The sequence below is a fragment of the Leptinotarsa decemlineata genome, unplaced genomic scaffold, assembly GCF_025532065.1.
Source record: "Leptinotarsa decemlineata unplaced genomic scaffold, Ldec_3_MD MMD2_tig00000882_RagTag_RagTag, whole genome shotgun sequence".
Taxonomy (NCBI): domain Eukaryota; kingdom Metazoa; phylum Arthropoda; class Insecta; order Coleoptera; family Chrysomelidae; genus Leptinotarsa; species Leptinotarsa decemlineata.
In genome coordinates, this window is record NW_027412556.1 from 16,820,849 (window position 1) to 16,833,667 (window position 12,819).

Sequence of the window (12,819 nt, forward strand, 5' to 3'; positions counted from 1 at the left end):
TTAGAATGGGATTCAATATTCTGTTAAGGTTCACAGCTTCTTCTTTTCTGTTGACATTATCCATGTGTTTGTAGATCTTTTTTGCCTCCTGTACCAGTTGGCTATGGTATACTTGGTTGGGGCAATGGGCCTATAGTTTCTGTCATGCCCCTTCAGCCTTCTTTCCATGGATCTTTTGGTGGTTCCGAAATGTACCTTCCTCAAATGTACCATGCGATATACCCCTGCTGCTGATAGTGGGTCTCTTTTATCTTTAGCCGACCTAAGGTCTTGTTGTATCATCTTAATGGGTTTGAAAACCGTTTTAATGTTGTTTTTTCCCAAAAGGTTTTCAATTCTATCTGTGATCCTAGGAATGTATGGTAGATTCGCACTCACAACCGTCTGATCCTCCATTTTGAACCGTGAAACTCTTCAGTACCCGCGTGTACTGAAGAGTTGATCGCGGGTACACTGTATTCGTGTCTAGGTTTTGTTTCGAAACAGTCCAGTAATTCAGTAAGAGATGTATGAGTGATATTTTTCCTTATAGTTCAACACTCAAGAAATGTGAAGTTCATTGTGTTTTTTTCTGGATAACTCTTTCTTTATGTACAAAATAATCATACGATTCGCATTGAAAACGGAAGAATCATCCTCAAACTCAAAATCAACTGCATTTTTTTCAGGATTTTCTTTTTTTTTTATACAAATTCATGTATCACACGTCATTATTTAAAAACAATTTCATTGCCAATCACTAGAACTTCTCCAGTTGGTAGCAACAGCGGGTTGCTGTGTAGTATTTGTAGCTGTCCACTGTTCTTGAACTTCTGTTGCCCAGTCGTCCGTACTGCTAGCTGTATACGTAGGGGTTGCGCCAGCTACTACAGGAGCAACTGGTGGGACCTCAGCTGCCCAGTCAGTTCAGGTTTTCTGTAAAAGAATAGACTACAACCTCCCACTTGGTATCGCATTGAAAAGTTCCTTGAAGACGAAGGACCTCACGAGCTAATAGCCACCAGAGAAGACCAATACAGTGTGGAGACTTGTTATTGCCAGGAATAGCAATGTCACCAAATCTCGAAGGAGAATCGGTAGTTATTCCACAAAGCGTTAACTGGAATGTTGACATAAGAAGCTTCAGTATTAGGCTAATGATTTAAGGCTGAATCAGTAACAATCAATAAACGAGCTTGAATCTGATTAGTAAACGCACCGGAAGTGAATCTTCCTGCTATGGGAGTAGCTCCAGTATGTGCAGCAATTTTGAGAACAACACGTTGTCCATAAGGATGGGATGAAATGAGGAACACTTCATCAGGTTGATCTATAGTCACAAGAGCTCGTGCCGCCATCAAGACTTTTTCCCATGTTTTACGAAGATTAATAATATGACTTCCATCAGAACGACATTTATGAACATTTGGAAATCTTCATTTGCAGTTCCAAGATTTGTTCCAACCGCCAACATCTTGATAACAGCATCCTATTTGATACCAAGAACATCTACACCTCCCGACATCTTTACGTTTTGTTTCAGTTACCTAAGAAAAACTTGTGAAAATGATACTGGGAGCAAAGACGGCTGATGACTTGAAAAAAAATTATTCTTCTATTGGAAAATGAGCTAAACATGGTCAAGTACACTTCTTTCAATGGTTTCCGCAATTCGATGATTTTTTCTTTCAAAAACTGATACTAGCTTTGGAGTCTATATCAGTTACTTAAGATTGAAAAATTTTCAATTTGTTTTTAGATTTTTCTATATGTGCTCACAGGCTTTACCATATTGACCAATGTTAGGCATTATGAAATGCCACTCAAACAAGAAATTACGATATAAAAAATAACTAAGGCATGAAAGAACAGCACGAGTGTGAAAACTTTCAGGTTAGGTTATTCGTACTTATTATTGATGACGTAATAATTGTCTTTCTTTGGAACATATTTGTTTAGGTACAGTTCACTGTATCACTGGATAAAATGAAAATGTAACAAATTCAAAACATTTTTAAATGTCAAAAATAAACAAATCGACAGGACTTACGACTGAACATAAGTTTACCATAACAATTGACAGACATCACCGAGATTAATGGAGGTTATTCTCGGATGGAGTGTTGCTGTTCTCGCGCTTTCATGAATATACGGAATATAAAATATTCAATGAATTCGAGAGGAAGTTATCGAATTGTGGCATACTAACGTGGAACGGAGATATGGAAATACGAAATATAAAATATTCTCGTAAAAATTTTTCCTTACTATTTTCTTCTCGATAAATTGACTAAAAAGTCTCTATTTTTTTTTGTTTTCCTACAACTCGACTTGACAACGTTTCCATGGACAAAATAATAAAAAAACAACGTGTAAAATCTTATATAAAGAAAATGTTGAATTCTATAAAATAGAAGAAAATAAAACAAATAATATGCCGCCAAGTTCACTGTGCTATTTACTATTGATTTAACCTGTTTAACAATCACAAACGCACCAACTCAGTAGAAAATACTTTGTTTTACTTTTACTTTAGGGAGAGTGGTGTATAACCTTAAATTTGCGTTCTTTTTTGATTTTGTAGTATGAACTTCAGCTAAACAACCCGCAATAGGAACCCAACAATATTTAACCTCTTTGCAAATAGGAAGTGAACTCAGACAAAATAATATGTGAACTCTCTCTCCCAATATCAACTGGTTATTAGTTTATAAAAAGAAAAATACTTACATAATGCCTCTTTGGTGGTTCATGATTCCGTTGACCCGGTGTGTCTTCAACACCAACACTTTCACTTTCAACTTCTCTGTATCCAATACCATCTTACGATTTCACTACCGATTTTCCTTAAATTTCCATGCGCTCCCCTATTTAGGCCACCTTCCTCAGCCTCGACGGGCTCCGGTGACTCACTTCTCTGTGTCTCTCGCAAAAACTCGCAAGCCCTCGTGTCGGCAACGCTAGCCACAAAAGCCTCACCTCAGCGTTGTTAACTTTCCCAAGCGTATGATCATCGGCAGGATGTAATATATACATTTGTTTAGTCTAGCCCAACTTGTACATGACCACAACGACGCTCAATCAAAGGTCCGACAGTCATAAAGTAGTTCAAACGCTTTTTCATCTGGGGAATATAATATATAAAACCATTGACAATTCACCGACGCAGGCACTTTCCCAGCATAAACTTCACTGGCCAGACCTTTGCCACCATCACATTGTTTGTTAGGAAGTTTAACAGACCCTGGTTCCTAGATGAAAAACTAATCGAACGAAGTATAACTAGACATAACTTCTCAATTGTTTACTACTAAGAACTGATGCCTAATGATAGTGCTTGTACTTTGAAAGCATATCCTTGTTATTCACCGAACATCAACATATTGCCTTAATTAAAATGATTGTCTAATCGTTCTTGACAAAAGTATGCACCAAAAAAGCCTTAGAGTATTCAGCCAAATAATCGAATTATTATCAAAACTACTTTTGCCTATAAAAATGGGGTCCGATGATATTGTATGATTATTCTTTTCAAGCATGTTCTTCAAAGGTTTCCGTACTCAGTTGTTAAAATCAACACGGTGGCTCTCCTAACTGTCCAATTTAAAAAATATGTTTCTTCCGTTAACCAGCAGTTATCCTCTTCAGAAAGACAAACCGTAGGTATTAAAACGGAGTGAGCCGAGTATTAACGAGACCTTACCTTTTAACGTGTGTAGCATGGGTTGGGCGTTACGCAATGAAATTCGATCGTCAGGTCGTCGGGATCGAACTAACATTCCACATAGCGGTTGATTGAATAAGTAGACCTAACCACCTAAGCAACCGGCTACCGTCCCTCCGAGTCAAATGTGTAACAGTTCTTGGTATCTTGTGAAAACAAAATCTTGTGATGCCTAAACTCTATAGGGAGTTTTCAGAATTTTCAAATTATATTCCATTCAAATCGTCACTTTCAAAGTACACCTCTGAATTGGTTTCAACTTGTTTATAAATTGGTTTATAATTTAGGATTTTTATCTTCTCCAGATCTATAAAATAATCAGAATATTAAATTCAAGAATAAATACAAATTTAGAAAGGGCAAAAAATCACTGCAAATGATAAATTAGCTCTTTGGAAAAAATATAATTTTTCAGTAACTTGAATTTTCCAAATTTTGCATATAAAATAAATATTTATCATCTGGTGTCGTTTGAAAGACTATCCTCTTTATCCAATCTATTTAAATCAAAACATTATAATTTGTAGTTATAATTCGTCTTTTGATGTAAATCAATTTGGTATTATTATTATTACTGATACTGATAAATAGGTTTGATAATGAAGATGGATGAAGTCTTAAAAACGTCACCAGATAAATACACAAATAGATTAGGTTTCCACGATAAGAAATTTGAACATCTGAATTGCGGGTTGAACCGTGCTCAAAGTTTTGCATTGTTCAACGTTTCGGCTTCGACTTTGAAGCCATTTTCAAGAAGTTGAAAAGTGTACTGTACTGAGAGACACACTTTAGAGTTTTGATGTTCTGGTCTTGCTAAACCTTCGAGACGATGTGACCCTCATTGACCCATTATCCAAATAAAAAATAGATTTACCCATTGTTCTGGCTTTCTTTATTTCTTTCTTCTCCATTCTACATTTCTCTATTAACATACTCTTTCTATGTTGTTTTCCAAAAATGAAGTTCAGCTCTTGTAATATCTTCAATGATCTAGTTCTTATATCAGGAAAAAACTGTATTCACGAATAACTGACCAAAACTTCATTTAATGTAGGTATTTGTTTTTTTTTTGTAAAAAGAGTGTATTGTTCTCCTAATAGAATTTTTGACTCTTTCGTAGATAACTAGTGGATACTTTCGGCTCCAAAGAGCTGTTGTTTTCCTTGTTGTGTTGTTTTCCACTAAGAATTCTGAGAATTGTCGATCCATTGACACCGGTCATACTCGGGCATTTTTGCACTATTTCCTCCTTACTTTTTATTCCGGGCGGATATTGTATTCTTAACGAATTATAAACATTCATAACAACTGTGTGAATAGGTGTGAGCCACAATAAACCCTTGCGTGTTGCAGTGGAGGGTCGAATAGACCCACTCACTTTGGACCTAACCTAAACTAAACTAAACCGTAGTTTTACTACGGAATAATAATAGATTCTACCAATCTGTTTCAGTTACAAAAGAACTTCTATAGAAACAGATTTGCTATAATACTAAATGGTTGAATTATGTAGCACTCAAGACTAAACTCTTACTCAAATATTTTCAATCTGAGGAAACGATTAGTATGATTTGTGACTAAAATCAATATAGCTTCTGATAAACCTCCATAGAAAATTCAGTAAACCTAGATGAACTCCAGTAGAATTCAAAATGTTACTTGGAATCGAATTTCAAATTATATTATGTGAATGAACGAATAAACAATTGTTGTAAAACATCGTGCTATTAACACGATGAACTTTGCCTAACATTCGTTTTTTTGTAGATTTCCTCAATAATGTTCTACTGTACCAAATTCAAAAGTGAACAAAACGAGGTATCGCTTGATCCTCTACCTCTATACTAAAGTTAAACTTCTCTGTCAAAATAAGGATAAATAGTCAGAGCAATTTTTTCAAATCAACTATGAAAAATCGGCCGTGTTCCTTTTCATCGATCCAACCTGCATGGAGTAACTTTCGAAAATTATTTTGGGTTTCTGTATCCAATTTGGTAGTTTTTGTCAAGTTTGAACTCCAGTTCCTTATTAGTCTGACCATTGTTTTATGTATATGAACTGCAATCGAGATTGAGCCATACGTATTCGATTCAATATCTTGTTTCAACTTGTCAACAATTAAAATACAACACTACGTATGAAAATTTTAATTGGAAATTCCTCATTTCAGGCCAGACCAAACGATTATCCCGCCGCTTATTTGGACACCCACGATGCTGTTTCCTTCCATAAACATTGGATGATCGACCCAATTAAGGTTTACCAGGAATGGTTTGAAAAAAGTGATAATACTGAAAATTATTTATTAGAATCAAAAACTGTTAATAAAGAGGAACTTTAAGAGATGTTAATTTTAATACAATCTATTTTTAACGACTTGTATTTCATTGAGTCCTAGAGATTTCCATCCCCCACTAATACCCTTCAATAGAGAAAATATATAATTTTTTTGATAGACGTGATTTAATATGCAGTGCATTTCTTTAATGCCCCCCCTCCTCCGTTTATTTCTTGAACGAGTCAACTCAAAATATTGAAATTTGCATGAATAAATACTTTATTTTGAAGTGAAATTGACAGATGAAACTTTCAAGATGATGACTAGGCGCCGACTTTTTGAGCCAGTCTCCATCAGAATCCTCAAATCCTTTTCCTGAATTACTGTAAGTCGACCACTTCGAGGCTCGTCTTCGAGGCTAAAACCTCCAGAACTGAAGTTCGCAAACCAACGTCGAACAGTGCGTTCAATAATCTGAAAAGAGGAAAAAAATTCAAATTTGTAAAAAAATTAACAGCATCTAAGTATAGAGTTCAAAGTTCTCTATCAATCAGTATATACCACGATACAGTAAAATAAATATTTATTGAGATATGGAGCTTGAAAAACACATGACGTTTAAATAAAAGATGAGAAAATAACTTTTTCGGTGTTCTTCTGTTTCATTGATATACAAGAAATAGGAAACTTATGAAGAAAGAAATGATAAATTGAAAAAATATCAATGTGTAAATTTGACGCACAGAGACAAATCTCACGAAAGGTCGCATCTGAAGAAACTACTTAAAATCAGTGATTTGAACTAGACAGTAATATTTTTATCTTCTCCAACAAAAACTCGCTATGGAAACTGAATGTCATTCACGAATGATACAAATACAAAATATACACAATATGTGAAATCTCGCGCCGAAAACTTCACTGCTCCACCTTATACCATAAAATAATACTACCAAAACTACCTTCTATCTTCACAGAAAGATTGTGTTCCGCACTGACATTCACAATCTTAATATTAGATCTAAAGGTACTATAACACCACCAATCCACAAATAATCATTGTTTGAGAAAAGTTTTTCCTATAATATATCGAATATTTACAATGCTATATTCGAAATGATTTTAAGAATATGAAACTCTCCTCCTTTCGAAAACATATGTCTGAATGTATGAAATTCTCTAATATTTAGAAAGCGGTTATTTGAATCAGCACATATATCTAAAGTTTATCTCAATTTTGATCTTTTATTTTGCTTGTCACAAGGTTGAGTGGAAGACCCACTTTGTGCACTTCAGGTGCTCAAAAGATGAACTCCGCCTTTTCAGTTTACATAGGAAATGTTGTAGCGTATTTGATATACCTTATTCTTTTTATAATCCTGTGTTCTGGTAAATGAAGAATATCATTATTATTATTATAATACAATAAATAAACTACAAAATATATCTCAAGCACATTTTGAATGTTTGATGTAGGGAAGACGGGGTCGGTTAGCTGGAAAAGTGAATAATTTCATACCTACTATTACTTTTTTTCTTGGAATCTGTTGAACATAGTTCCTTGCACCAAACTATAATCATGTAAGATTCTGGAACAGTGTGCTTTTGTATTCTATGGTTGATAGAATGAAGTGATTCGTGTTGAAGTACGAAGGCTTTGGGGTCGATTAAAACATGTTTCAAGTGAATGGTCAATACAGTAGGTATCGTTTTTTATTTCAGATGCCCTAAAATCAAACAAGTATATCACCTGTGATTTTTGTGAGGGGTAATTTCGTCGGTCTGTAGGTGACCTACTTGATTGATAACGTAGTTCTGCTGCTGGATGGTCGAGACTATACAACCTCCATAGTCTATGAGATGACTCACATAAATGTATTTCGGATATCATTCAATGTTAATAGCGGTATTAACCGGGGAAGTAGTTGTTTTCCGATCCTACTATGTAGGAAGGTTGAAAAAGATGACTGTTTTGACATTCCACCTTGAAATGTCTTTTTCTTATACGTTTTATATCTCCTCGATACAGTCATCAGACTAATTTTGATTTCTTTTGGCTTATTAATGCATGGAATGTCTATTCCCCGCTCTTGAAGCTCTGTTCACGGGATAGAGTTGTTGCCAATTGAAATTTCTTTTTCTTAAACGATGGTTTCATACATGCAGGCCATCGTGGTATTAGCAGAGGAAGTAGTTATTTTCTGGCGGTTTTTTAGCAGATCCTACTTTGTAAAAGCGTTTCGAAAAATCCTTCCAAAATATTGATTTTCGTGAAATTCCTACATTTTTTCTAATTTAAAAAATCCACAAATTCATCTAGATGGGTTTGTATTTCATTAAAAAGGGTAATATTATTTTCGAAAATTAATTATGAGGCAAAAGTAACTGAAATATTATGGACTCAAGAGAGCGAAATCTGGGCTGGTATTCAAATGAAACCTGAAGTACCAAACGTTTCGTCTCCTACTGCGGCAGACATCATCAGTGATATGCGCGTTGACTTCCAGGTATAACTTTCTTTCTAGCAGTCGACGCGCATTCCACTGATGATGTCCGACGTAACATTTGGTAATATAGGGTCTTCCAACAGGGATTTTCATTTGACAATTGATACCGGCCATTAGTTGTCATTCATTCAGTATGTTTTGCCAAATCACCATGTACGGATATATCTTTCAACAGCACGTACAAATAATGTAATTTTTTTATCAAAATGGGTGTTCTGTTCGGGCAACGTACCGCGCGCTTCGCCCATTTTACGGTCGCCATAATCGTCCTACCAAGAAAAACTATTTGCAATGTGGTAGATAAATTTTAGTCCACTGATTCAGTGAATGATCGACCAACACTCACTCATCAACGAAACGCAAGATCTGCAGAAAACATCGCCGCTGTCTATGAGAGTGTGCAGGAGAATTTGAGGCAGTCGATTTCGCGTCGCTCCCAAGAACTCGGTCTTTCGTAGATCACCACTTGACGAATTTTGCATCGCGACATGGGTCTGTACTCGTACAAAATTCAACTGACCCAGGAACTGAAGGTAAGCGACCAAAGACAACGACGTGTGTTCACTGAATGGGCTCTGGACCAGTTGACCCTAATTTTTATCAAAAAAGTGTATTTAGCGATAAGGCCCATTTCTGGATGAATGTGCAAACAAAATTGTCGAATTTTGGACGGTACCAATCCACATATATCTTTATATCTTTATTTGAAATAGGAATTCCTAATATACATACAAATCTTAAAAATTATGATAAATGTGAAAAAATTGTCAATATCGCGAAATATATGAATACATCAATTATAATAGCTACTAGTAATAAAATACAAATAGATAAAAACAATTTTTATATCAATCTGTTAAAAAAATATTCTTCAAAATAAGTGTAAAACAGTGAAACATATGAATGTGTGTGTATAAAGTTAAAAGTATTTTAAAAGCTAAAAAGAAAGAAAAGAAAGTTAAAAGAACGAAAAAAATTAATAAATATCCAGTGACCTTATATGTTTTTTTAGCTGATATTTGAAACTATCGATAGTGACCGAGCATTTAATGTCTTGAGGGAGTTCGTTGAAATCATTCAGTCCCCTGAAAAATAATGATATCATAGAATTTTTAGTTTTGGTTCTAGCTATATGAAATTCATTATTAGTCCTTGTATCATAACGGTGAATTTGATTGTTATAAGTAATAAAAGACTTGAAGTAACTTGGTAATAAATTCTTTGTGATTTTATAAATGAACATCATTGACATATAAAATAGTCTTTGCGTTACACTATACCAATTTAGAGTATTTAGCATAATTTGAATGGGAGTATATCTATTACACATCAAGATTATTCGCATTCCTCGATTTTGTAATTTTTCTAATTTTTGTTTGTTGTTTTTGTCCAAGAGATATAGAAGACTAGAACAGTAATCAAAATGTGGCTGTATAATGCTTCTATATATAGTTATCTTTGAAAATAAAGACACTTGAGATGATATCCTAGAAAAAAAGAAGAGTTTTTTCGAAATTTTTTTGCAAATGTAATCGCTATGAGCGTTCAGTGTTAGTGAGTCATCTATTATGAAACCTAAGTATTTAAACTCGGTTACCCATTCAATCTTGTCATGATCAATGGTAAGTTGTAGAGACTCATAGTCCACATACTTTAATTTATGTTTATTACTGAGAATCATGGCTTTGGTTTTTTTTGTATTTAATTTTAGTTTATTAGTTCCCAGATAGGTTTCATATTTTTTTAATACTTGGTTCATTCGAGTTATTGTTTCGTTAAGATTGTGACCATAACATGCAACCAATGTGTCATCCGCGAATAAATTCAGAAAATCATGACCTTGCACATAATTGAGATCATTCAAATATATTATAAAAAGCAGTGGTCCCAGCACACTGCCTTGAGGTACACCAAAATTATTAATAATTTCGTTTGAATAAGAGTTGCCTATTTTGGTTCTTTGAGATCTATTACTGAGATATTCTTTGAACCAATTCAATACTTTACTCTGAATGCCATAATATTTCAATTTTAGAAGTAAAATTTCTCTGTCGATGGTCTCAAACGCTCTTTTGAAGTCAAGAAATACTGCCACTACATATTTACCATCATCAAGTACCTGCTTCCATTTCGATATTGTTAACTGAAGGGCAGTTTCACATGAATGATGTTCTCTAAAACCAGATTGGTTACCCATAAACAGATCATTCTTACTGAAGTACTGAGTTATTTGTTCGTGCACTATTATTTCTAAGAGTTTCTCTATAGTTGGTAAAGTATTTATGGCCCTATAGTCAGACATTTCTATTGCGTTATTAATTTTAGGAATGGGCATTATAGTACTGAGTTTCAATTGGTTGGGAAAACTACCATTTGCAAGTGAAGTATTTATCAAGTTCAGGAAGACAATTCCACCAGTATAAAACGTTTCTCTCAAAAACCTGACACTAATTACTTCCTCAATACTGCCTTTTTTTTTGAGAGAAAATATAGTAGATCTCAACTTACTTAGGTTTACACTTTCAAATTCAGGAAAACTAGCTACCACTGGTTTAAGATTTTTCTGAGACCACTTTTCTTCAGAGATGATAGAACTAGAGATCCGCTCAATGCTATCAACATAGAACGAATTAAACTTATTGGCAGCATCTTGCTCAGTTTTTACCCTTGATATAGTGCCATCAGTGCTAAAGTTAATGCACTTGAAGTTCATATGCTGCTTCTCACCTTTTGTTAATTTTTTAATAGTTTTCCACATTTCTTTAGGGTCATTTTTATTTGAATCAATTTTATTTTCAAAGTATTGCAATTTTTTTATTTTCAGTAAATTAACAACCTCATTTCGTTTTGATTTATATTTATTCCACAACTCCTCTTTATTGGCATTGGAAGTTTTTCTGAAATCTTTATACAATTTGACTCTTTGTTTTGAAAATGATTTTATCTCATCATCGTACCAAGGTACCTGATTTTGTTTGTTTTTGATTTCGATAATGGGTGCTATCTCATTTAAAATTAATCTACACTCCGATTCAATATTATGGTAAATCTCATTCACATCAGTGGAGGTTTTCAACCATTCACATTCAATCAGCCTCAGGTTGATACTATGAAAAACCTCATCATTTAATCTCCGTGTGAAAAAAGGTGTAGATATTGCAAAGTCACTATTTTGTATAATAACGGAAATTATTGAATGATCAGTAATCTTAGGCTCATGGTGAACACAAACTTTTAGACCACTCTGATTTGATATCGCATAATCAATCAATGAAGAACTATTAGAGGTTATTCTTGTCGAATCACAAACAAGTTGTTCAATACCAAAAGTCATCATTATATTTTTAACTTTTTTGCCGTGAGTAGTATTACTAAGATAATCTATATTTACGTCACCAATCAAAAGACACTTTTTATTTCTCATGAAGTAGTCCTCACACCATTCTTCAAATTTGTCCAGGAACACATCATGACTTGAATTTGGAGAATGGTAGAGTCCACCTACTAACCATTTAGTGTTATTCAATTCAATTTTGATAAATTGGCACCAGTAATTGGTATCCAGTATATATTTTCCTTTTAACGAATAACTTATATCCCCTCTTACATATATAAGTACTCCTCCAGTATGTCTGCTGTTAGAATCACATCTAACGATAGAATACCCTGAAATGACAATTTCGCTATCAAGAACACTATCTGTACATCTGGCTTCACTTAATATTACCATTGATGGATAATAACAAAATATTTCTCTAATTATTTGATCTTTGTGGGCTAGAAATGGGATTCAATAGCGTGATAAACTTTGACTCAATTAAGAAAATGTTCCGATTCTGTTATAATACATGCATGGTCCTTTCCTTTGTAAGTAACCTACTTAATCTAAAAGATCCGTAACTTCTACATCTGATATGTTTGTTTAAATATGTTTAAAATATGTTTTTCCATTAACCAGCTATCGCACACCTAAGAACGACAACCCCCAGAATTCAAAACCTGTGCGAGCTAAGGACTAACGAGGTCTTACCTTTCAAGGTGTGATTCCCAACACAGGTTGGACGATAGCAAGTGAACGATAGCGTTCAGCCTGCGGGTTGAACCATCGACTCACACATCGTCCGATTAACTGAGTGAACAAAGCACCCACGTCGAACCGCCCGGCTACCGAACGATATTCCACATTTCGAGAAGGGGGATATAATATCGTATAAATTAAATGAAATATTCCCACATTTTTTGTATAAAGATAAAAATGTAGAAAGACATAACCTTGAGGTAAATCAGCTTTTGAAGAAGTTTTCAAATTAGAACATCTATAATGAATT

At 34.3% G+C, this 12,819-nt stretch overlaps 1 protein-coding gene, 1 long non-coding RNA gene and 1 pseudogene across 3 annotated transcripts in view; 1 reads left to right on the forward strand and 2 right to left on the reverse strand.

Moving 5' to 3' along the window:
* LOC111506461 (beta-1,3-glucosyltransferase) overlaps positions 1-6,079 on the forward strand; it is a 104,812-nt gene extending 98,733 nt beyond the window's left edge. For both annotated transcript variants that reach the window (XM_074175147.1, XM_074175146.1), the window contains one exon: positions 5,877-6,079. In XM_074175147.1, the coding sequence (XP_074031248.1) occupies positions 5,877-6,047 (171 nt within the window). In that variant the 3' untranslated portion in view covers positions 6,048-6,079. The remainder of the gene's footprint in view (positions 1-5,876) is intronic.
* Positions 867-1,504, reverse strand: LOC141482231 (small ribosomal subunit protein uS2-like; annotated as a pseudogene).
* A 5,413-nt stretch (positions 6,080-11,492) lies between the features above and the next one.
* Positions 11,493-12,275, reverse strand: LOC141482190 (uncharacterized). Its single transcript, XR_012465403.1, has 2 exons — positions 12,219-12,275; positions 11,493-12,157 (listed from the first exon to the last, which is right to left on the reverse strand). It is a non-coding gene; the product is annotated as an uncharacterized lncRNA (long non-coding RNA).
* Between the last annotated feature and the right edge of the window lie 544 nt (positions 12,276-12,819).